This window comes from Bipolaris oryzae, assembly GCF_000523455.1.
Source record: "Bipolaris oryzae ATCC 44560 unplaced genomic scaffold scaffold_4, whole genome shotgun sequence".
In the NCBI taxonomy this organism is placed as follows: Eukaryota; Fungi; Ascomycota; class Dothideomycetes; order Pleosporales; family Pleosporaceae; genus Bipolaris; species Bipolaris oryzae.
The window spans coordinates 1-23,740 of record NW_006911280.1 but is presented as its reverse complement, the minus strand read 5'-3'; the positions used below and the strand labels follow the sequence as shown (position 1 = coordinate 23,740).

The window sequence follows — 23,740 nt, the reverse complement described above, 5'->3', positions numbered from 1 at the left end:
GAGTGGTGAAGACGATTGCTTATATAGATCACATCTGACAACGTCAGTTGGCTAGTAGCGACACATGGATTCGATAAAACCTCGACAGAGGAGATTGAATTAATTATACAACTGTTGTCTGATAGCACGATATGCTCGTGAGAAGATAGGCGGGTGCCTAAATGTAGCAGATGCAGTCCAGCGCCAAGCAAAGTCTGACGATATGCAAAGTGAAAGCGGAATCCCTGTGACCAGTGATTGTCAACACTCGCGCTCACTGCAAAAAATCAGCCGCCTGTCGTGCGCTAGCACATTGTTCAATGACTCTTTTTCATATTTGTTTTCGCTGCAACCCAAACACACGACGCTTCAGTCATTACGAAAACAACTCGACCAAAGCGTTCGACCCCCAACTGCGCATTCGAGCTGAAACGAGAACATGGCACCCGAGCCCGCCGATCTGGGCACAAAGATGATGCAGAGTCTGTTGACGCGTGGCGACAAGGATAAAGTACCCGCCGAGCTCACAGGAGCGCTCTCGCTCCTACGACTATCGGATCTTGAGGGACTCGAAGAGCGCTTTCTCGCTACCAATGCGTTTCTCAAGCCATGGGCTATGTTTCGTGACTCACTCTTTCTTGTGAAGCCTGGTGCAATTACGGCCACGACTGCAGTTGCTACAAACGATGACGACAGAGGAGGTATCTCGCGCACGGACTTGCTGTGGTTTTATACACAATTCGACCAAGACACGTATCGCCACCATTCCAGTGTGGATACTAGCAGTATATCCTGTGCCATCGACAAGCGAGACTGGCGTGTTAAGGAGTATGAGAAGCATCTCTTCGCGTGGCTGCTACAGACGTTCAAAGTCGGCAAAGCGCACAACCCGTGGGGATTCGATTACTTTCAACTGCGAAACATTTGCACTGCTTGGCAAGCAGTGTTTGTACCTATTGTGGATGCTGTCCGTGCCTCATACAGTATCAAAGGTCGCCGACACTATGGGCGCCTGGCGCTCTTCGTCGAGGAGAGATGCCCCTCTGGTCTTGCCTTCCCCAAGGAAAACGTCAACCTCCCCCCGGGCAATCTAATATCTTCAACTTCTTATCGCGTCTTACTCATGCCAAAGGGTACTAACGAATCAGGTGTGCTGACACGAAAGCATTACGACGAGACTGAGAGGGAACTTCGTTCTGTCTATCCCCAGTACGGCGGCTTAGTTGAACGCCCAAGGTTCAAACAAAAGATGGAGGTGTGGCTGGAAGAACAAAGAGCGCGGGCAAACTTGAGAAAGGCTGTTGAGCGGACTAATGAAACCAAGCGTACTCAACTTGATGTTGTCAAGCGTGATGACCGTCGAACTCCGGTGAAGAAGATACTCTCAAGCAAGGACGATATAGACCCAGAAAAAGAGTGTGGTGCCAGCCCAATCAAACGCTACTCGAACAGCTTACGACGCTCGCTATCTCGTAGTGTGTCTAAGCAGATGGCAAGGGAGGAGCCGAAGAGTCCATTGCATGGAGTGACACGTCAACTCTTCATACCTGAGGATCCGCCGTCGCCTGACCTACTGAATGGGCAAACCCACTCGAATATCGAACTAGATGTGAGCTATGCTTCAACACACTCATCTAGCACGACGATCGTTACGCCTTGGCCTCGTATGGACACACAGCGCAAGTCATCTGAGCAAAGCGTTTACAACTCAGTCCGCATATCCAGTTCATTCAACCCTTCGAATGAGACACAGACTCTACAAGCATATGCGAAAACCAATGGACCGGAGTCATTGTCCGAGGATCAGATCACTGCCCTTCTGCACCCTTTGCATCGAAGTAGGAGCACGCAACGTGAGCAGCAAGGTGCATGCACCCCAGCTAGCGACCAAAAGTCACACGCGGAGTTACATATTCCAAGCAATAATGGTAGCGAGTGGGAGAAGGATCCATTGTTGGGGAACTTAGAAGCAGCCAGAAGAAATACTGGTCGGGCCCTAGAGCCGAAGCGGCCCGCGAAACCACCCACCCGCTTGCCTGGACCAATCAAGCCTATGCCATATACTGGCCATCTGCGGGTCGCTTCAGAAAACAACAGCCGTACCATACTGCCCAAGTCCCCTGGGGGTCCCGATACAGGTCTTCCGCAGCCAGTCGCATGGCCAGGTACCTCCCCGACCAACACATCAGTGTTGTCTTGCGTAAATAACGAGAACAACTTTGCGCCGCCTGTCCCAACGAAAAGTCCTATGCGAGGGGGAAATACCCGAGGCTATACTGGCATTCCGCAGTCACAACAGAGGATACGTTTTGGGCCCGATCGTGACTTGACACGCATAGTATCGAAAGAAAACATTCGTGCTGCGCTTGGCGGGCACTCAAGGGACAACTCAGAAGAGGGTGATTTGCCACCGCTATCCAGGCCAGTGTGCAGCAACCAGGATGCAGTGGCCAATTCCGGGGTTACTGTGCTACAAACGTTCAATACACACATGTTCCCGCGCAAAAAAACCCGAAACGGCACCCCAGTAGGAGCATGGGTTGGTGCGCCAAAAAACAGAAACGCAACTGGCGAGTCTTACTAGTCGTATGTATCCCAGGGGAAAATGAGAACCAAGGAGAATCAAATACGGCCACGAGAGTAATGTGTAATGTTCGAGACGGGGGGGCTTGTCAGTGCTCCCATATCCCGAAGGAGTACTATCGGAATTGCAATGAACAGAATACAAGGGCGATGTAGTTTATGAGTAATGAATTACGTTTGCAATGGAGCGTGTTTCCAAATTGTCATGTGAGGACTGTGAGCACTGAGAAGGAGGTGTGGTGGTGTTGACGCCCCACACGAAAATGTCACGCTAGCCTCACCCTGGTGATAACATTGCCGAACGTCATCGACTATCACTTAATGCAGCCTGATATTGCCGACAGAGTAAGCAAGAGAGCCATTTCCGCACGAACAGAAACACACCGAAAACTTATTCTAAATTGAGAGTTAAATTACAGCTATTTCATTTGCTCATGCCAAACATGTCGACCAACCCGAGCCATGTCCTGGAACAACCCTAGTAAATGATCATCGCAATGCGAGTAACTGCAAACTGAGGAACCTCATTAACACCTCAACAGGGGAGGGTGGTTGCCATGCTTCACACCCTGTCAACTGGAAGAAGCAAAGTTTATGCCAATGGGATGTTTACCGAGTACTTGAGAAAAAAGCATCTCCAGGAACCAGGAACCAACACTCTCCACACCCAAGTCGGCATCCCTACGGGAGCCTGAATACATATCATGACACCCTTACATGATTGGCGATTCTCGAAGGGGAGTCACATGCATCATGGACTCACTGCGTCTATCCCATTGGACCAAACGAGAGCGAAGAACAGGGAACGGGGCTAGAGCGTTTGAGATCTCAAAGTCGACCAAAGGAAAGGCCCTAATATGGGCAGACTAGACACGTCAGACGAAGAAACATTGTAGGGGTCATATGATGACCGATCTGATGGAATTACAAGCCTCAACATCGCTTGGAATTTCGATGTATAGACCCATCCGGTCAACATGTCACCCCTTTACGCGTTGAGACTCTAGAAGTCAACGAACACTAGTTTCGACATGTATTCATCACGTATATGGCTTGCATGAAACCTAGAGTTCTGTCTAGTGATGACGTGCAGCCGTTATTTAAGACACAAACGTGGAGACCTTATGTGTACACGACTACCTAATGTCTCGGTATGCGATAAAGCTGATCTTCGGTACTCCGTTGCGGCTGGACTTGGTGCGGTACGTTAGTAGGTAAGGGTACCGGACATCAGACGCACGGAGTTCCGAGGGTGATACACGCAGGCATCTCTCCAGCCTTCGCGATCATGAGACAGAAAACCAATTCCATGCGTCAGCACCATAATAAAAAAGCAAAACAATTACGGTTGCTGTTCGAAAGGGATAAGAACAACAGACAATTTACAGCCGTGTTTGCAAAGTACAAGCCAGGCCTCGCACGCATCGGGAGTGGGGGGCGGTTTTGCTATACCTCATTCGGTTACTTGCAGAATGCATTACACCCATTGATCCCAGAGCGACCTATCTTGCGTCGCACGTATCGTCAATATTTTGCCTCCTTGCGGCTTGGATACATCTGCAGCTGCAGCTTCCAGGCTGCGAAAGATTGAGCGGGGCGAAAACGGCCGGATTCATCTCGAGCAGTATTTGGATGAACCAAACCCCCTTCTGAGACAATTTACGCTACCAATCGAAGCATCAGCAGCGCAAAAATGGGCGGTTATTTTTCTTCACAGCGCGAACACGGACCCAAGAGCGATACACGACATACGACTGAGACCGGACCGTTTTGTGTTGTTTGTGGTGGACCGTTTGATATTGAAGGTGAGGTTTACAATATTGATCCGAAAGACCCGCAGTTTCAAGTATGGTGTTCTTCTCCCTAAAATTGTGTTCTTCTTGGTCACCAACTAATCATATATCAAGTGGTTATATCATCTTCGTCTTATTGGCAATGTTGACGATGTATACCACCATGTGGTAGCTAGTGATGGACACGCGTGAGTACTCAAGCTCTCATGTTGTGCACTTCACTAAATTACTAGAAGACCCGTCAACACCTCTGACCAGCCTGAAGTCTTTGTCTCCGGGCCTGCTCGTTTCAGCCTTACTGGATCTGGTTTTTATCACGTTGCTGGATATGAAGGACAAAACGATATCTGGGTCGACGCCCTCTCGCACATTCCCGGCTCTGGCACCCTGTTCCCACTGCACGATTGCTGCTTGGATATAAGCTGTAGAGCTATAGAGTATCACCAGTCTAAACAGGAAGAGTGCGATAACAAAACAGCTCTTGAAGTGTTAATTCATTTACTCAACAGTCGCTTCACTGAACGGCAGATCCAAGACGGGTCACTTAGGTCAATAAATGATTTGTTCAATCTGTCTTCCGAATGTAGCGTCTACGGACCTAGGAGTGTACTAGCTCTGACGAAGTTAGAGTGGTGGGGAGGCGGTTACGACGTAAGTCTCCACAATCTTCATCTAGCCACAATCCTAACACTCCATAGCGTTTCTTCACCAATCCCATCGAGCAAGTCGATACCACTGCTTTTGTACAAAGAGTCCTACAGAGCTCGCCACGCACCAGAGGTGAACCTAAATTCACCGAAATACCAGCTCGCAAGCATCAGAACTTGGAGCGTCTTCCAAAAGAACTCCTAGACGAGGTTTGCAGCTACCTGCCAATCCCATCAACCATAGCACTTCACCGAACTTCGAAAATACTCGCGTTGCAGATCCCGCTTGACTCCACATTCTGGCGCAACAGTCTTGGTGATGGAAGCTTGCATCCACACATCTGGGACCTGGACACGAAGCGGATTGAGCAGCAGTTGCCGCAACCTGGCATAGCACCCCTGGATCCTACAGCTTCTTGGGACTGGAGGTGCGCAGCCAAGATCCTTGCAATGAAGCGCTTTCCTATCAGTGGGTGCGATGACCGCTTGGTCGATGTGCCCGCTGGCTTCTGGAATCGGTGTAGGATATGGGCTACTATCGAGGAAGCGCTACAGCAACACATCTTTGAGTGAGCGCCTCACTGAGTTCCGCCGACATTATTAATACTTCTAATATACCAGGAGATCTGCATCTCTACAACATTCTTTGTCTATATTATTAGGCGCATCTAGTCCGGTGTTCACACCTCTCGACTCCGCCATCCCACAACCACCTCCACGCTCCTTCCCCGTACATATACCCACACGCCCTCACGGCTCCGCCATAACTGCAACAAACTTATCCCAACTATCACCAAACTTCTCATAGAACTCCGAAGTCGCACTCGTCACAAACAGATATGCCGCCTTCTTCCGCAGCGCCCTCGTAAGCCCCTCGACCTGATCCTCTGGAACCGAATGCACCATGTACGCCGCGCGCTCGCGCCCATACGGCGACGTCGCAAGCCACTCCTGATACTCCTTGCTCGCAAAATGCGCATACGACGTCTCCACTACAACCGTAACATCCGGACCAGGCGCCGCTAGCCCTTTATTGACCGCCGTCCCCGGATTATGAATAACCTGCCTCTCCATCAGCACTTTTCGCTTTCATCAAATCCCGCCATCAAAACCCCCTCTTGTTTCAATCAAAAATAAGCAAAGAAAAGGAAAAATACATACCAGTCCCTCTCCTCCAAACGCATCCTCAGCCTTGACCCTCCCATCAATCCCATCAAGATACCTCTTCATCTCCTTTGAATACAAATTCACCGTCTCATCCACAAACACGCCTTCCACCTTCATCTTGGCATCTTCCCGTCCGCGCTCCGCATACGTACAGATATCGCTGCAGATATCGCCGTGCGCGCGCTGACAATACGTCGCACGCACATAACCCAGCGTCGTCACATTGGGCAGCGCGTTGAGCCGCGGGATTTCGCGTAGGTAGTCGGTGTTGGGCCACCAGGGCGCGGTGCCGGGCCCGCTGTTTGGGTTGAGGATTATCAGGAAGTGGAGGTGCGGGTGTGCGGATAGACTGTTTTCTAAACTATCAGCGTGCCGACATTATTGAGTACTGTGGAGTAGTAGTAGTAATAATATAGCTATTGGAAGTAAACAAGGAGCGGGAATAAGGAGAAAGGATGAAGGGTTAATTTACGCGGTATACAGCGGATCCCACGCCCCAGGGTTCGGATAGATGTACAACGGAAGTAAAACTTTCGACTGCATATTCTGCGCCTTGCTCTTCTTTCTCCTGGACAGGAATGTTAGATTCATGATGTTAGTCCGCTGAGAAAGAAACACAACAACGGGTTTTCTTTGGGGGGATTGCAATTATTGAATTGTTGTCTTCTTGTTTTTTTTTTCTTTTCTTGTCTTGTTTTACTTTTTGTTAAATAAAAAGGACTCAAATTATGTGCTTACTAAGATGGAGGCACCTACGTGTTGCGAGTACGAGCCGCAGCGTGGCCCTTCGTTTTCCGCTGCTATTTTGGGCGGGGGGAGTGGAGAGTGGGGAGTGGGTTTTGAAAGTATGTTAGGAGAATGGGCAATTAGCTTGGCCTCTTAGCATGCGGCGATGGAGAACGTGCGGATTGGGGCGGTGGGGGGATGACGGGTACGAATTGGGAAGTTTAGTTGCGTGAGAAGTGGGACTGATTACGATATGGTATTGTGGTGATCATCTAGTGCTGAGCATGAGGCTAGTCTACTCTGTTTCTGTTGGGAGATGGGATGTTGCGGCAGAATCAGCCTTGTGTGCCTAGCTGAATGTAGTGTTAGATTTGCTTTACACTAACTACCCCAGTCTCCGAGGGTACCGAAGATCACAGACATATGGTCACCGTGAATGGTAGTATTCTACGAGATTCGGTCTCGGGTACATACTATCTACAATCTATAGTAGACAACAACATATTAGTTAAAAATCTAATCGTGCGCCTTATCCAGTAAGCTCTTCAATATCGTTGCTGTGCTCTTCATGCCCTGCAGCGCATTTTCATCGGGTCCTTGCCCAGGCGTCCATGAGGCGTGCGCAAAGTCAATCATCTTGACTTCTGCGAGCTTGGGCAGATTCTCATCCTCCTCGTCTTCGTCTTCTGGGTGCGCGGAGCGTAGCTTCTGCTTCGTGTTGCCGTACTCTTCCACATCACCCTCGTATACGAGGAGTATACTTGCGCTGTACATCCTGCTCTCTTTGCTCTCAAATACCTCTTGGATATCCTTGACCTCGCCGAGGAAGTACGCCAGCACTTCTCTGGCGCGATCGAGCTCTGCTTCTGACTTGGCGCCGGGGTAAATGAACGACACAAAGCCCTCGTCCACATTCTCGGCGTTGAACTTGCGCCCGTACATCTTATTGTACACCCAGTATCCGTTGTCCTTGTCAACCTCGACATACTCCTTCAATTCGTCAGGAACGTCTGGGACATCGGTGCCCTTGTAGGTGCGCATACCCGCTATCCTGAATCCGAGACTACCGCTTGTAGTTTCTTTGCTCACAGCATCGAGGCGATCTCGCTTCTCTTGCTTCGAATTATCATCCCATAACCTTGCGCCGAGCTTCAGGTCCAAGACATTTGGCTTCTTGAATCCATTTGTAATGTTCTCCAGCACGATATGTAGATCTGTGTCAAGGTGCTTGCCATGTAGGCGCTCGATGGATCCGTCGGCAGTCTTTATGGTGCCGCTCTCGACGCTATCTACGGCGGCAGCCTGATCGGTGGAGAGGGAGAGCTGACCCATAAAGGTGGGCAGATGGCGCGCAAGATCGGGATGGTCGGAGAGTGTCTCATAGAAGGTAATCTCGGAAAGAGTGCACGGCTTTACGACCACGGCACCGGATTCGTCGCTTAGTACGCCTTCGCTGGAGGTTGCGATTTAGTATGGCAGGCAAGGAACGGCTGAACAGCAGGCAGCCGCCTTGGGGTCACACGTACTGGCCCGCAGCGGCACTGTCGTACGCTTTTAGCTTGGACGCGTCATATTTCTTGGTCGCCATGATGCTAGGTAGGTGTAGAGTTCTTGGTATCAAGATCTTAGGCTCGGCAGGTTGAGGTTGGGACGGGAGTGCAAGATGCGCAAAGCTGTTGTGGGGTGATACTGGACCCCACTGTCAGGTGGGTTACAGGCAACGGGCGAGTCGGGACATGGCTGTCTGGAGGACTGCATGACTCGTAGTGCAACACCATGAAGTCATCATCATTGGTAGCTGGTGCTGCCGCATCTACTGAGCAAACTTACGTGCCTCGCAGTCAACAGTTGTTAGAGGAAACACATCGCTATGGTGTTCTAAGCAGATGACTATATTTTTGCATCATGTGATGAATGTGAGGGTGAAAGGGCAATCATTCCGTAAGCGATATGATTGCGCGCCTGCCGTTCTTGCGCCAGTGCTCTCACTTACTGTAGTTTGCAAACGCAATAGTTTCACCATTGTTGCCTGTGATAATGTCTCTACTTCTCTCACTAATATTAAAGGGTTTCGTCATTTGCCATCTCCTCCTACCCCTCGAATACTCTCTCCGTCTCAGTCACTGGCGATTATATTGACCGTACAAATGGCAACAACAGGGACTCCACTCATGGAAGATACTGGGTCTTCCAATGGAACTTCTCAAAGTGCAGCCTCAGACAAAACCGCCAATGACACCATCCAAGATCATCCTGATGGTGATGATATCCGTCGTCAAGTATGCTTTCCCGCTCCTGCCCCCGATGAGACCCATGACATACTGACCGTCTTCAAGGTCGAGTACTACTTCTCTGATGAGAACCTTCCCACAGACAAGCATTTATTACAGTTCTGCGGCGGGCGTGAGAACCTTCCTGTGTCCGTCAATCGCATCTGCGGGTTTTCGAGGATGCGACAATACAAACCTAAAAGCCTCGTCATTGCAGCACTTCGTCTAAGTGCCTTCCTCGAAGTATCTGCTGATGGCAAAACGATCAAGCGCAAAATCCCTTTACGGGGAAAATGCCTTCTCGATCCAGACTTCTTCGACGATGAAGACATCGCCTACGACCCACGCGTTCAGAAACCAACTCCGCGTCCCGTGCAGTTCCTGCAAGTGAAGAAAGATGCACGCATGGAAGGGGTATCGAAGAACATGCGAAAGCCAACAGGGTTCGAAAGAACCTACATGGAGCCAGTCCTCACTCCCGAGGAGTCCGCACAAGAAGACGATATGTATGCTTCCGACAAGCACTTTGTTGAGCGTATCGAGATCGCCATCCAGCGCTTCAAGAACAAGCGGCGCATGCGCGAGATTTATGCACACGTCTTTGATAAGTTTATGCGCTTTGGTGGTGTAGATGCCGGCCCGCGCATGTACCAAGGTCTGTCGAAGCAGGAAATGAATGAAATGGACGCCGAAGACCTCGCTAGAGCACTTGCCACTCATCACGTACCATGGGACCGCTCTAAGGAGACTGATTGGGTGGTTGATTTTTCCGGCGTCTGCAAAGGGTTCCTGTGAGTCTACTTTGTCAAACGCATATAGAAGAATGCTAAAGACAACAGTTCATCGTGGTATCCTGCTCACTATGGCTACGCTCCTCATCTGATCAAAAATGCCTGTCAAGTCCTTCGTTCCTTCTTCAGGTATCTTCGATATCACAGAGTCTGTCCTGAGTATGACGATCAACTCGCTGCTGCACTCGACATTTGTGACGCTGCTGAGGAGCAGCTCCCCAAAGCAAATGCTGCAGGGCTTGCCATGACAGGAGACTTTAACAAGTCTGCCAGCGTCATCTTTGGAGGCTCTCAAGCTTGCCTTTACATTGGTAACAAGAGTTGGGCAGAGGAGTTAAGAGAGGAGGGTGTGAACAACGAAGAGATTGGTATTTCTGAGGAAGAGGCCAAGGCCAAGTTTGGCATTGGGATTGCCATCTTGGGCTCGGAAGCGCAATTCGGGCTGTACGAGTCGTCCAAGTTGGAGGTCCTCAGTAAGAAGTCGGCCTACCTCGAAGTAGTCACCATCCACCCACCCGACTGTGACACCAAAGCAGCCTACGACGCGCAGAGCACGTTCTACAAGCGCAAACTGGAACTTCAACCGCTTGGCAAACTTATCTGCAGGACCTGGTACCCTGCCGGATGTGATGAGTATGACCTACCGAAGGACAAGTACCCTAACGGCAAGCCTTGGACAACGGGCGACAGCCAAGAGTACGAATTTTGGATTGAAGGGGATATTCTTAGGGATTGCTTCATCGGCATGAAGATGGACGCTGACATTTTGGTGCTATCGGGTGGCCTGAGTATTCTGGACAATGTCAAGGAAACCATGTGCAGCTTCTACGTGTGGCTGCCGAATGAATTGTGGATGGAGCGAAAGCCGGAGGTACGGTGGCTGAAGAAGAGCATGGGTCCTGACGAAAACGACCAAGACGATGACAACGACGGTAAAGAAGCGAAGCAAGGTGCAGACAAAGAAGCTTGGGATGATGAGTTTGATGATGAGTGAGGTTGAATTGGAGGGTGCGCTATAGAGTTCCGCCACAGTGGGTGGTGAAACATTAAGTTTTTGAGGAGCCGTCGTGGGTCCAATGTCACTTCTTGACTATACACCTAGATGCACCCCACCTTGTGCCTGATTTGTACTACTTATACTGGATGCGATGGCTGGTATGGACACTGCACAGGTGGCTGATCAACTTTTGGCCATATTCTGAGTAATGCAGACAGTGAAGATGGATCAAACAGGTCAGCAAGACCCTGGTTGTTGGGCGTTTTGGCATCGCACATCTCAAGTGTCCGAAAAGGCGCAGTAAGTGTCATCAGCACCAAGGACGGTCTGTTGACTTGATGTCACAAGGATGCACCTTTGGGTCGGGGTTTGAGAGCATTACTTTGGGTTGTAGGGCTGCGCCACGCTTGTGCGCCTCAGTTTCATGCTTGGTTGCTGTGGACATGTACATGGTGCTTCCAACAGCGGAGGGAGGGGACTGCGACACGAAAGCCCACGACTGAAACCGGCAAGTCGCGCACGGTATCACGCGTCCTGGACGCCTCTAGCCAAGACTTCCGTCCGATGCGTCAACGGTGGGCCAAGATGGGCGGGCGCACAAGAAAGCCGCGCAAAAGACAGCCTATGGCGCGGCGGACAAAGGCACTGTATCGGCCGCCACGTATGCAAATGACCGCTGAGAGCAGTCCAAGGCGGATGGAAGCACTTGGCAGTTAGCAATGCCATGTCCTGGTCACCGTTTGCCAAGCGGGCGTTGTGTCTCCAAGCACCAAAGCGCGACATGTGTTTGGTTGCCCGCCGGCCCAGCGACGTGTCTCGGTATTACGCTTACTTACCTTGGGAGCCCCCCTTCTGCCCTCGTTTTGTGCCATTTGCTAGCTCCCATTCCTTGTGAGGAGAATGAAAAAAAAGAAAGGAAAAAAATGAGGCCAGTCAGCACTTGGCCATGTATAGGATGGAGGGAGCATAGCCATTTACCCGCGACAAGGCAACGTATGTCATTGCCCTCAACTCTAACCCCTTAGCTTTCCCGGGTGGATGGGATTGAGTTCAGACGACGAAAATCCCATGGCGCGGGTCCAAGATTAGACGAGGTAGGACCCAAGCAAAAGACGTCAGATCCGAGTTATCCGTCTGCGCCCACCTGCGCCCGTCTCGCATCAAGGACGCGCACAAGGCTGTCCCGGTCACGGCAGCGTGACAAACGACGAGCGGAGGGAAGCTTGGGCTCAAGGCCTGCCAAGTGCTTGAGTGCTCTTAGCAAGCGGAGAACGCGTGCACTGGTAAAACCTAAGGGCAGCCCACACTACCGCGCTGGCTCCCCGACTCTGTATTCTTTTGGGGTTCTTCATTCAAATCTCCGCAAACGGCGTCTTTTTCCATTCCGCTGTTCCCTCGTTCTTATTAAATATAGTATGCCGGCCCTTTTGACTGGCTGCCGACCACATATACTGTCCTAGCCGCTAAATAACCACCCTGCTGCTGGCCGAACTTCTCCACATAGCCCAGTTCAGTTTCCCTTTTACGCGACAAACCCAGACCTTCCTCCCCCGAAGCCAGGCGTCAAATGCTTCTTGCATGCTGCCTGTGCGAGCGACCAATCCAGGCACAAACTCCGATCCCGTAAGGTTGGGCCGGAGAAAAAAAAACTGTACAAAACTACCTTTGTTCTTTCTCCAGCGAGCGCGCGCGTGTGTGTGGCTTGCGAAATAGGGCGCGCGGTGGAGACGCAGAAGCGGGAGATTTGGTGCTAGGATGATGGCCGCCTTGCTAGATGCGCGGGCAACCGAGTTTCCCAAACGGGATCAATTTGGTACGTTACCACATGCTTCTACTACTCAAAAAACGCCACACATCAGACCATTTTCCTACATCGCACTATACAATATTACACTACAGTTTAACATTATACCCCCGCTTGATATACTCCGTGCTACTACTTTTTTCTTTTTTCTTTATGCTGGAAACGCGACAACCTAGTTAACATGACTAGCAGGGCATAGGATCATAAACCCATACATCTACGACCCGTCATGCGTGCTTGCTATTGTCGGCACAACCATCATCGTCCTGCTGTCCATCTACTCAGTAACCCAGTACCTGCGGCACCGATCATGGTTCTTCTGGGCCGCCATCATCGGCATCCTGATGCTAGATCTCGGCTTCATCTGCCGCACCGTGTCATCGTACGATGAGGGCAAAGAGTCTCCCTTCCTCGTCTCGTGGCTTATGATTCTGCTGGCTCCCAGCTTCCTCGCCGCAGCGTGCTACATGTCCTTCGGCCGCGTCATCTGGTTCAGCTGTCCAACCGAAGCGCTCAACTTCAAGACGCTGTGGTGCTGGCCCGAATGGATCACCCCGACCTTCGTCGCCTTCGACATGTTTTCCTTCCTCATCCAACTCATCGGTGCATCCCAAATAAGCAGGCACTACGACAAAGCCCCCAACGGCGACCGCACCATCAGCATATCCGAGCAAGCCGCGCTCCCCGGCCGCATCATCCTCATCCTCGGCCTCGTACTCCAAATGCTCTGCTTCGCCACCTTCTCCGTCGTCTCCATCCGCTACTTCTACATGTCGCGAAAATGGGCAGCCTACGACCTCGGCGACATGCATCTCTGGCGCAAACTCTCCTACACCATCAATCTCTCCTCCGTCCTCATCGCCCTGCGCGCCGTATACCGCACCATGGAGATCCCCCACGACCGCAACTACGGCCTGCGCTACCTGCAGAGCCACGAGTGGTGCTTTTGGGCTTTTGATGCCACACCCATCGTCCTGGTCTTGCTCATCTTTGCTATATGGCACCCTGGGCGCTATCTCCCCCGCTCCTACACGGGGCTTAGGCTCGACAAGGTCAGGGCTGTCAAAGAGAAGGATGAGATTTCAATGTACAGTGCGAGTATGTGTGGGCAGGATACTGAACTCAAAGAGTATAAGCCTGAGGACTTTCGCCATGTTAGTGTTTCGGCGAAAGCTTAGAAGCGGTCGTTTTTGCTTTTGTTTTTTGTTTTTTTTTTCGGAAAATTTAAAGTGTACAATGACGACAAGGCAAATAGGGCGTTTAAATTTTGTGATACCAAACGCGTTACGCGAAATGGGCGTTTTATTTTTTTTGTTTATTTCTTAATCTTGTGTGTCTGTGTTTTTTTCTCTCGAGAGAGTAACATTTGCGATGATACCATAGTTGAATGTTTTTTATTCATGCTTTCTTCCAATTGGCTTTGCTTGCCTCGGTATGATATTGAACTCTCTGGCTTCTCGGTCCCTGTGATCCTCGTCACTGTTACTGTTTTTCAGGTCGGCTTCGGAGCGCTGTCTATCCGTCCAGGCGGGCAAAGCCTCACCTCGAGCATCTTCCTTGTAGTCGTATCTACCTCGAATTGACTGGGCTAGCGCCGGCATCGCATGTTCGACTAGGTTCGCATAACCTTCTCTATATGTCTAAAAGACGTATTTGGAAGGTCGCATATCGGTATCTTTCTCGATCCTGCTCGTGTCTAACCTTCATATATCCGGCTGATAGTGGATCCTGAATTTCTTGTTGGCGCGGTCGGCCGCTCGTGTTTGAAATTGTTCGGCGTTGATGTCAAAAGTCAGTGGCTTCTTCGGCGGCTCTCCTTCATTAGATAGGAGTGGCACTTCAAACCGGAAGATGGTGTGCTCCTTGGGTACAGCTGGAATCGTCAGATTACTTACCCCACTTACCTATTTGGCGCCTACAGACTTACATTTGATAATGTTGTTCTTGGTTATGAGATCAAAGGTGAATCGAGTGTCACGTACGACTATGCCTTCTAACCCGACACGACTCACGCAACGGCTCCTCACCACGGTCATCAGCGCGCCGTGCATATCGGCAGTCGCTAGTATCTGGCCGCTTGCGTTTGGAGTGATCACGACACCCTTTGACACATCATTCACGCCCAGCACTTCTCTCATGTAGCCTACCCAGAGATTATGTAGTCCCTCGTAGATGGCATACTTTTGCTGCTCCCTTGAAATTTCATTGAGGCCCAGCGCACGCTTTTTTGCGGCAGAGAGTGGACGAGGCTTGTTTTTGCTGCGCTTCCTAGCGGCTTCTTTACGTTCGTTCAGAGCTTGACGGCGAACAGCGCGAGCTGATGGTGTCGGAGATGTTGCGCGAACATACAGAGGGCGCTGGACAGCGCGTTCCTGGTAATGCGATTCCGCAGTCGATGGAGAAAAGGCGCGATGAAGTAGGGTTTGAGCAATGTGCGGGTTGGAATTAGCCATTTGCGCACGAAATGTTGCAAGCAGGCGTGTGTTTTCGCTGGCTTGTTGCGAAAGTTGAAACAGCTTCGCTGATCAATAGGCGGGTTGATTTGCAGTGATGCGCGGCAGGGCCTTTCCAGAATATGAACCAGAGTAATTTCAAGATATCGTATACCGTGGAAAACGCAAGCTACACAGCGGGGTCAGACACTTGATTGCGGGACAAGTTTAGCGATGCTCAAGATGATGATGAGGTTCGCAGAGGAAAGACGGCCGCACTAGTACGAAAGCGTGCTAGGTCTATGGCTCGGCTATCGTTTTTCCGCCCTCACACATTCTCGGCCTTCACACACGTCAAAATCGACCTCAGCTTCGACAACACCGCTAACCCGCAGCAACCGTCAAGATGAAGTACATGTACGTCTACCCCTGGATTCCGACGCATAAATCGCTGCAACACACGGTTTTTCCCACCTCCGAACCGTTCATAGACGCCTCCATACCGAATTCCAAGATCGCAAAACACCAAATCCCTGGAACTTATGCTGACAAGTGCGCAACAGCCACTCCGAGGAAGAGCTCCCCATCCCCGAGGGCGTCAAGGTCAGCATCAAGAACCGAAATGTCGTTGTTGAGGGTGAGTGCGCAATTGGGCACTGAATTACCAGCATTGTACTAATTACATTGAATAGGTCCCCGAGTAAGCCAAGCGCAACTACACATCCTCGACGATCCGTTTCTTACACAATGCAGGGCAAGCTGAGCAAGTCTCTCGGTCACTTGGCGGTCAGCTTCACACACGTACGTTTGAGATTGAGGAATTAATACCAATGGAATGTACTAAGTCTTGCACAGCCCAAGAAGGATCTGATTAAGATCGAGCTCCACCACGGCATCCGCAAGAGCGTCGCCACTCTCCGCACCGTCCGCACACTCATCGTACGTCAAACGCACCGAACCAGTCGAAACACCGACAGAAGAAGGACTGGGCTGACTGGGAGCAGAACAACTTGATCATCGGTGTCACCAAGGGTTACAAGTACAAGATGCGATACGTATATGCCCAGTATGTTACCACCGGAATCTCTTCTTCGCCATCTCGAAAACAACGTTTGTTCCAATGCGGGTTGCCAAGAACTTCGTCAGAACCGGTCGAAGCAGGATGATTGTTACTGGTATATTCGAAGTGCTGGGCAACGCAAATTGGATCAGGCTCACGGCGAATGTTGCACACATCGAACTTGGCTAATGTCTCACTCAGTTTTCCCATCAACGTCAACCTCGAGAAGAACAGCGAGTCTGGCTGCTGGGAGGTCGAGATCAGGAACTTCATCGGCGAGAAGCTCGTACGAAGGGTTGTCCTGAGGCCCGGTGTTGATGTTGAGGCTTCCAAGAACGTCAAGGACCAGCTTGAGCTTTCCGGAAACGTAAGAACAAGATGCTCCAAATCCAAATCCAATATGCTAACAAGAATAGTCACTCGAGGACGTCTCCCAGGGTGCCGCTGATATCCAACAAATCTGCAAGGTCCGCAACAAGGATATCCGAAAGTTCTTGGATGGTCTGTACGTGTCGGAGCGCGGCAACATTGTCGAGGACGCGTAAAAGGTTCTGGGGAGTACGGGTTTCTTTACGGGCACATGAGCATCTATGAACTTCTCTGCATCACATCACGTGCGGTTGGCGCCTGGGGGTCTAAGCTCAAAAACGATGTTCAAACAATACCACCAATGACTTGATGGAAGAAGCATGCATTCACGATTTTGGTGATATGATGGGAAGTCAGCAATTTCCGTGTTTGTACAAGGGTCGGTGCTCGGGACTTACTTCTTTAGTACAGGACGATTGTGGTTGACGGCGAGAGCTTTTGTTAACATACAGAGCCAATGAAAGAACGCTTCCCATGTCCACCAAGTTCGCCTGATCTGTTGTGCATTGTATGTCTAAGATTGCACAATCATCTTGATGGCACAAACTAAATAGGAAGGACAGTTGGGTATGCATGTGCATGTCTGATCCCGTTGAGATAGCAGTTTGGATGTCCGCGGATGTGATCTGCCACTCATGACGTACATGTGCTGTAGCACTATGGTAGATGGTGCCAACACCCCGCACTCTTACTATTCGTAATACTGCAACAGTACAGCCACCGGCACAATGATGAGACTATCACCGCAAACTCCGAGGATTGACAGCTCATCAGCCGCAGGATAAGTAAGCATATGGTGAAGGGTGGAAGGGCAAAAGGGCGAATAAATTAGAGGCATTCCCTGCATATATGCGCGGGGACTGAGAAGTGCATTGGAATTTGAATATTCATCCTACCCATCAAAGCTTGAAATAACCTCACCAACCCCTGTAATAATTGAAAGGCTCAAACCGCTTGACCAATATGCCAGACAAGCTAGATGTGGAGGGTCTCCTCAAGGAGTCCAAGGCGGAGTACAGGCGTCTCGGGAAAAGTGGACTCAAGGTGTCGGTGCCTATTCTAGGTGCTATGAGCATTGGAAGCTCGAAATGGCAACCTTGGGTGATTGAAGAAGCAGAGGCGCTTCCATTACTGAAGGCTGCTTACGATCGAGGTCTCACCACTTGGGATACTGGTGAGGACAAGAAATGATGGGAAGTCTTGTAATGCTTGCTAATGTTGTCGAAGCCAATGTCTACTCCAACGGAGTTTCCGAGGAAATCATCGGCAAGGCCATCAAGAAGTACGAACTTCCTCGTGAGAAACTTGTCATTCTCACAAAGTGCTTTGGGGTTGTAGGCGAAGACCCTGGCCTTCGCACCATTCAATACCCCAAGGAGATGCCACAGCTGAAAGACTACGTCAACCAAAGTGGACTTTCGCGTCAAGCAATTTTCAACGCCGTCAATGCTTCACTCAGGCGGCTTGATGTGGACTACATCGACCTTTTGCAAATCCATCGTTTTGATCCCAACACGCCCCTCGAGGAGACTATGGAAGCACTTCACGACTTGGTAAAGAGTGGGAAAGTGCGGTATATTGGTGCCAGCTCGATGTGGGCGGTACAGTTTACTCAGCTGCAGTTTGTGGCTGAAAAGAACGGATGGACAAAGTTCATCAGCATGCAAAACCACTACAACCTGCTCTACCGCGAAGAAGAGCGTGAGATGAACCGCTTCTGCAACGACACGGGAGTTGGTCTTATTCCGGTACGCACTGCCCTTTGCTACATGGTTGTCAGACATTGCTAACATTGCTTTGTAGTGGGCACCTCTATGCCGTGGCCATCTTGCTCGACCTCCATCAGCCTTTGGGTCGACGACGCGGTCAGAAGGCGAGCAAAAAGCCGGTAATCAGACTTCGGGCAACACGGATCTCGACAAGAAGATCATCGGACGTGTCGAGGAGCTTGCCAAAAAGCACGACTGGAAGATGAGCCATGTTGCGCTGGCGTGGATCAACAAGCGCGTGGCAAGCCCCATCATTGGCTTCTCTAGTGTAGAGAGGATGGACGAAGCGCTGGCCGCGCGAGGCAAGGAATTGAGCGAGGAAGAGGAGACGTATCTCGAGGAGCTGTATGAGCCTGTGCGTATCGTCGGACACTCGTAGATTGGTGGCGCGACCATGTCACATTTTTGAATGAAGCCTACGGCATAGTGTAATGACATGTTGACTGTGGACCTCTCCGTGCAGACTACTTACGGTGGCTTGCATCGAGTTAAGTGGATCAATCAGAGCACTCGGTCCGTATTAGGGCCCGGAGCTGAGAGGATGCGTGTCGATGCGAGCTTTGTCAACCCATGGCACGACCAATGACGTCGGTCGCGTGATGCATCTCACCACCGTACCTGAGCGTGCCGCGCGCATCAAACAGCCGCAACACGGCAAAACATCAGGAGACGAGGCAAGATGTGTTGATTTGCGTACTTACTCTTGAGGCTCAACTGCTTAGCTTCCGCGATCCCTCTGGCAGTGGCACGCCATGAAGGCCATGATGGCTGGGCCACGCCTGCTCACGCCAATGGTGGTGGTTCCTTCCCCGCATTCTGGGCGATGCTCGCCCTTCCCCGCATTGGTCCGACCATTCACATCTCAATCCGATTGGATTGGGGCACTGATGTGGTGATTAATCAAGTGACCGTCGCCTGTGCCTTCCTGCCGGCGACAGATTGGAAACCCCTCATAAAGCTGCGCCCTTCCCTTCGTTCTCCTCTCCTTCACTCTTCCTCTCTCACATCCCTCCAGCCCCTGACAGCCAGCCAGCCAGCCAGCCAGCCAGCCTCTATCCAGCTTCACAGAGCTCTCTTTGATCACTCCTCATCATCTACTCTTTCCATAGCTTCCGCTAGCCCCCAGCGTAACACCTGCAATACCACTACCATGGCCGCAGAGACAGAAAACATCCTCCAGAAGGTCGACTCTCTCACCGAGGAGCACAAGGATGGCGCCGCTAAGAAGGGCCACCGCAGAGTCAGCTCCATGGCCGCTGACGTCTACCGTATTGAAGACCTAGGTATGTGCTCGGCTGATAGGGCTACGATGCGGGGGTGTTGAGTGAGGGGCAAGCTGTGCTGACTTGGCCACAGAGAAGGAGGGCAAGCACATTGAGATCTCAATTGAGACACAGAAGCTCAACTGGTAAGATATTCTTCTCCTATCGCTTTCTCGGAGCTGTTCGGCACTGTTGTCGACTGGTCCGCCACGGTCCGGATGGCTTTGGTTGCCTTTCTTTGTTTGAACCCACGCTAACAGATAGCTCTCCAGGAAGCTGAACAAGTCACCCACCACGGTTGAGGACCCATCAGTGCTGAAGCTGCCACTCACCGAGCCCAAGCTCAAGTCTATTACCCTACACTTCCCGCTTGGCCTAGAGGTCGTCGCACGGAACATGAAGGGTGTCACCATCAAGGACGCATTAGATGCCATCCATAAGCAGTTCAAGAAGCGCGTAAGTACACACATTCTGTTGCTGCCATGACTATCAAGTCTGCTTTGATGATGGTGTCATCACCCATGTTTCTTTTTTTTTGAATATAGCTGACCCCTCCTTCAGGCAGACGACGAGTTCGAGAAGCCCTACCTCATGGGATTTGAGTGGGACCCATCAGAGTGCTACACGCGCTTCATCGTCCACCAGTCAGCCAACCCTACCGCGCCCAATGCCTTCGCTTCTGGTGGAAAGAAGAAGAAGGCCAAGAAGGCCGAGGGCGAGGAGGGTTCCTAAGTGAATGACTCGCCCCCTTCCCAATCTTCGACTTTTACACACAGCCTCAGTCATACTGCCATGCTCGGGCATCGGTAGGTGCGGGGTATGGACATATGCATTTGGGTGCTGGTCAATCTTGATATCGATATGGGAAGAGCGAGTGCATCTACCGCGATGCCGTAACCGCTATACTATACACCTGGGTAGCTAGGAAGTTGAGCGGGTGCGGCTGTCGTCGGGAGCAATGCGTCGTGGAACCGTTCGCAAGGTGGGTGCTCGATGGAGGGTACCACCGTATTATGTAGGCCTTCGGGCATGTGTTCGGGCTGCTGGAAAGCGCCTGAAGGAATGAGAAGAGGTTGATATGGTACTCTTGCGTGTGATTGTTGTTGTGGTGATGTTGTCGATAGCTCGTGACGCCCACTTGGCCAAGAGATCCACTGCGGGCAGGCGGTCCACGCGGTAAGCGAAGGGCACGATGCCAGCGTCGGCGGCCTGAATTGCCCTCCAAATGCCTGATTTGCCCCTCAAGCCCATCTCAGCTAGTCACATGCACAACCATTACTACGGAAACCTACAATGGTCGCTTTCTCCCACCTCGAATCAGGTAGCTCGTCGCCGCCTTGCATAGGTAGCGCCATCACAAGCCCTTGTGTTTCACTTCCTTTAGACTGTTGTCGTCCGACACCGTATTTTGCTCATCACTGACTTTGCTTTTCTTCTGCCTCTCCCCGCCCCCTTGTATTCGACGCTCAGTTTGCATAGTCGCGCCATTTTCTACATCTCGAACCACAATGTGCACCAAATAGCCATAATAGCTCCAATCTTGTCAGCCTCTACATTACTACACCTGTGCCATTTATCGCTTATACTGGACATCTTTTTTGTGGCATTGTATGCCCACATCTGTTTCTAAAACAACAACAACAATGTTTTCCAACCTTCAAATCAGGCCCGCCAAACCCGAACGTCGGAAGCCAAATTTAACCATCCGAGCGGGCGTCTCAAAGCGCCGGGTGTCATATGTTTCCGCCTTGAGCGCGAGCAGGGTGCCGTCGTTGAGCTTCATGGAGGGATTGTTTGGCGATGAATTTCCGGAAGCCTTCGGTAGCGGTGAAGGGCCATCGGCAAAGAGCAGGAAAACTATTTTGGACCTACCAGCTGAGCTGCTTGATTTGGTGTGCGCACACATCTCAAAACCGGACATCAAGCACCTGCGACTTGCTAGTAAGCAGCTAGCTAACAGCGTCTACCTGCGCATCGACCGCGTCTACGTTTCGCCAAATCGTGCCAATATTGACTATCTCTATCAGATCCTGTCTCACCCCAGGTATAAATATCGTGTCCACGAGATTATCTGGGATGATACACGCCTCGAAGAGTATTCGTCGCTAGGCAGCTTCCGCGATGCAATCCTGTTTGATGAAAGAGAGTTTACGAGATCGATTGAAAGCCGACTAGAGGAAGCTATATGGATCTACGGTGACGACAATCCTGAATACCATGCACTCGAGCACGACGATCTTTTCGAGAGCAATGGGCGACTGACTGAGGCTGCGAAAGAAATCCTCTTACGGTACGACGATCAATTCTCAAGAGAGGTCCTTGCCCGAAATGCAACCATGATGGACATTGAAGATAGCTACTCGCTGTATCAAGATCTGTATCGGGAGGAACAAGCGATAATGGACCAAGAAGCAGATATCAATGCGCTCGAGCAAGCCTTGATGGGATTCACAATGCTCAAGAGAGTCACATTCACAACCGAAATATGGCGCTCGTGTACCTTCCCTCACCCATACAACACGCCATTCCATCGGTCGCTACCCGTAGGATTTCGCAAACCACAAATTAGACATATGTGCCGTGCCCCGGTCCGCGCAAGCGAAGTCCATGACAGTCCTATGAAGACGACTGTCCGTAGCAGCCAACTATCAACGAACTCTGGTGGTTATTCCAGTTTGGTCTCTGCTATACTCAACATGCCAAATCCAGGCATTGAGGAATTCGTTGTCGAGACGGAAAACGAGGCTATGATCCCCCACAAAGACCAATTTACTCTAAATAGGAGGGATCTTGATAACACCAGAAGCATGTTTCGAAAAATCGCACTGAAATATCTCAAGTTTCCTCTTACTTCTGAAGAGGACACACGAGCCGATTCAACTCCTCACAATATTTACAGCCCCCAGAATTTCCTCGCAGAGCTTCGACATCTGGAGCATCTCGACTTGAACTTGAGCTGCAATACAATAGCACCCATGTTCGGCCGTGTACCGCGCTTCATTCCCATTCCTGAGAACTTGAGACGGCAGCTCAAGACCTTGACCCTACGGCACGTAGCCGCGGAAGACGACGATCTATTTGGCCTCTTCACCTCAATGCCAAACTTGCAGCACGTCACACTGTACCGTCTATATCAAGGGAACGAACAATCTAGTTGGGCGCTGCTCTTCCAGCATCTAAAGACATGTTACAGCACCGCAGTTCACGCCAGTAAACCCCGTTTCGTCATTTCTCAGTCACTCGACCCGGACACGACCAACTTGCAAGTTGTGGACCAAGAAGTAGATGATTACCTATATGGCAATGGCGAGCATCCTTTTATGGAAGCTGGGGTACAGACGCTTGCGAGGCTAAAGCAGCATATGGGGTGGAGAGTCGATCCGAGAGATGACACTGTGAGGGAGAGAATGAGTGATTTTTGTGCAAGGACGGAGATGCAGGAGTGGGATTGTAGCACGTAGATGGGCGTCATGGATCCTTGGGAATGGACGGAGTTAAAGATTGCAGCTACCATACTCGGACGATTTCCTCGATCTCGACAATGAAATACGCACTAGGAGATATGGAGGTTTTATCACCTTGGTCTTTCGCTTATGCGTCAAGAAGTACCAAACAGAGAGGATGGAGTACTTTGATTGGGAAAAAGAGAGACGGGTCTTAGGACTACAAGAACATGTCTATGCGCACTGAACGATAGTTATGGCCGTGTGTCAGGAGTACTGGGCTGTACCCATGCAATTTCAACTGAGTGGAAAATAAACACCAAGATGTCTGGAAGGATTGGGAAGGAGATATCGTGAGCAAAGAGTATGAAGAGCATGGCCGAACGGGGGTTCGAGATGGAGTGGAGATTGATTTTCTCAAATAATGATTACGAGCGATATTGGGCAGGCGTTTCGGTCGGGACTCGCATCAGATACGTCACTACCTCGTTCGCTATCTTCCAACGAACATTGAAGAAAGCCAAAGCCATTTTGCATGCAGATAGGTAGCTTATATTTTATCAAATCCTTTATCCCAAACAAACCACAAAAAAAAGTTTCATCAAAAACACTTCCACGATGCGCTCTTCCTCTTCTTCTCCCCCCCCC

The 23,740-nt window shown here is 50.7% G+C and overlaps 11 protein-coding genes across 11 annotated transcripts; 8 read left to right on the top strand and 3 right to left on the bottom strand.

Annotated features, from left to right (window-relative positions):
- Positions 1-451: 451 nt before the first annotated feature.
- COCMIDRAFT_32063 (uncharacterized protein) lies at positions 452-2,563 on the top strand (the record flags this gene model as incomplete). The annotated part of the gene is made up of 1 exon (XM_007684657.1): positions 452-2,563. The coding sequence occupies one exon, from the start codon at positions 452-454 to the stop codon at positions 2,561-2,563; it is 2,112 nt and encodes a 703-aa protein (XP_007682847.1).
- A 1,692-nt stretch (positions 2,564-4,255) lies between these two features.
- COCMIDRAFT_32062 (uncharacterized protein) lies at positions 4,256-5,575 on the top strand (the record flags this gene model as incomplete). The annotated part of the gene is made up of 4 exons (XM_007684656.1): positions 4,256-4,408; positions 4,470-4,543; positions 4,592-5,006; positions 5,054-5,575. The coding sequence occupies 4 exons, from the start codon at positions 4,256-4,258 to the stop codon at positions 5,573-5,575; spliced, it is 1,164 nt and encodes a 387-aa protein (XP_007682846.1).
- Positions 5,576-5,752: 177 nt separating this feature from the next.
- Positions 5,753-6,712, bottom strand: COCMIDRAFT_81576 (uncharacterized protein; the record flags this gene model as incomplete). The annotated part of the gene is made up of 3 exons (XM_007684682.1): positions 5,753-6,064; positions 6,164-6,518; positions 6,642-6,712. The coding sequence occupies 3 exons, from the start codon at positions 6,710-6,712 to the stop codon at positions 5,753-5,755; spliced, it is 738 nt and encodes a 245-aa protein (XP_007682872.1).
- A 699-nt stretch (positions 6,713-7,411) lies between these two features.
- On the bottom strand, positions 7,412-8,483 carry COCMIDRAFT_81564 (uncharacterized protein; the record flags this gene model as incomplete). The annotated part of the gene is made up of 2 exons (XM_007684681.1): positions 7,412-8,348; positions 8,422-8,483. The coding sequence occupies 2 exons, from the start codon at positions 8,481-8,483 to the stop codon at positions 7,412-7,414; spliced, it is 999 nt and encodes a 332-aa protein (XP_007682871.1).
- A 559-nt stretch (positions 8,484-9,042) lies between these two features.
- Positions 9,043-10,950, top strand: COCMIDRAFT_32059 (uncharacterized protein; the record flags this gene model as incomplete). The annotated part of the gene is made up of 2 exons (XM_007684655.1): positions 9,043-9,956; positions 10,005-10,950. The coding sequence occupies 2 exons, from the start codon at positions 9,043-9,045 to the stop codon at positions 10,948-10,950; spliced, it is 1,860 nt and encodes a 619-aa protein (XP_007682845.1).
- A 1,761-nt stretch (positions 10,951-12,711) lies between these two features.
- On the top strand, positions 12,712-13,935 carry COCMIDRAFT_81643 (uncharacterized protein; the record flags this gene model as incomplete). Its single annotated transcript, XM_007684680.1, has 2 exons — positions 12,712-12,766; positions 12,947-13,935. The coding sequence occupies 2 exons, from the start codon at positions 12,712-12,714 to the stop codon at positions 13,933-13,935; spliced, it is 1,044 nt and encodes a 347-aa protein (XP_007682870.1).
- A 525-nt stretch (positions 13,936-14,460) lies between these two features.
- On the bottom strand, positions 14,461-15,210 carry COCMIDRAFT_693 (uncharacterized protein; the record flags this gene model as incomplete). Its single annotated transcript, XM_007684605.1, has 2 exons — positions 14,461-14,630; positions 14,685-15,210. The coding sequence occupies 2 exons, from the start codon at positions 15,208-15,210 to the stop codon at positions 14,461-14,463; spliced, it is 696 nt and encodes a 231-aa protein (XP_007682795.1).
- Positions 15,211-15,595: 385 nt separating this feature from the next.
- COCMIDRAFT_692 (uncharacterized protein) lies at positions 15,596-16,794 on the top strand (the record flags this gene model as incomplete). The annotated part of the gene is made up of 8 exons (XM_007684604.1): positions 15,596-15,606; positions 15,753-15,826; positions 15,882-15,889; positions 15,943-15,990; positions 16,045-16,128; positions 16,194-16,255; positions 16,451-16,616; positions 16,666-16,794. The coding sequence occupies 8 exons, from the start codon at positions 15,596-15,598 to the stop codon at positions 16,792-16,794; spliced, it is 582 nt and encodes a 193-aa protein (XP_007682794.1).
- A 787-nt stretch (positions 16,795-17,581) lies between these two features.
- COCMIDRAFT_691 (uncharacterized protein) lies at positions 17,582-18,766 on the top strand (the record flags this gene model as incomplete). The annotated part of the gene is made up of 3 exons (XM_007684603.1): positions 17,582-17,792; positions 17,846-18,366; positions 18,422-18,766. The coding sequence occupies 3 exons, from the start codon at positions 17,582-17,584 to the stop codon at positions 18,764-18,766; spliced, it is 1,077 nt and encodes a 358-aa protein (XP_007682793.1).
- Positions 18,767-19,537: 771 nt separating this feature from the next.
- On the top strand, positions 19,538-20,381 carry COCMIDRAFT_81540 (uncharacterized protein; the record flags this gene model as incomplete). The annotated part of the gene is made up of 4 exons (XM_007684679.1): positions 19,538-19,670; positions 19,744-19,795; positions 19,922-20,105; positions 20,211-20,381. The coding sequence occupies 4 exons, from the start codon at positions 19,538-19,540 to the stop codon at positions 20,379-20,381; spliced, it is 540 nt and encodes a 179-aa protein (XP_007682869.1).
- Positions 20,382-21,292: 911 nt separating this feature from the next.
- Positions 21,293-23,110, top strand: COCMIDRAFT_689 (uncharacterized protein; the record flags this gene model as incomplete). The annotated part of the gene is made up of 1 exon (XM_007684602.1): positions 21,293-23,110. One exon carries the CDS (start codon positions 21,293-21,295, stop codon positions 23,108-23,110), a length of 1,818 nt encoding a protein of 605 aa, XP_007682792.1.
- Between the last annotated feature and the right edge of the window lie 630 nt (positions 23,111-23,740).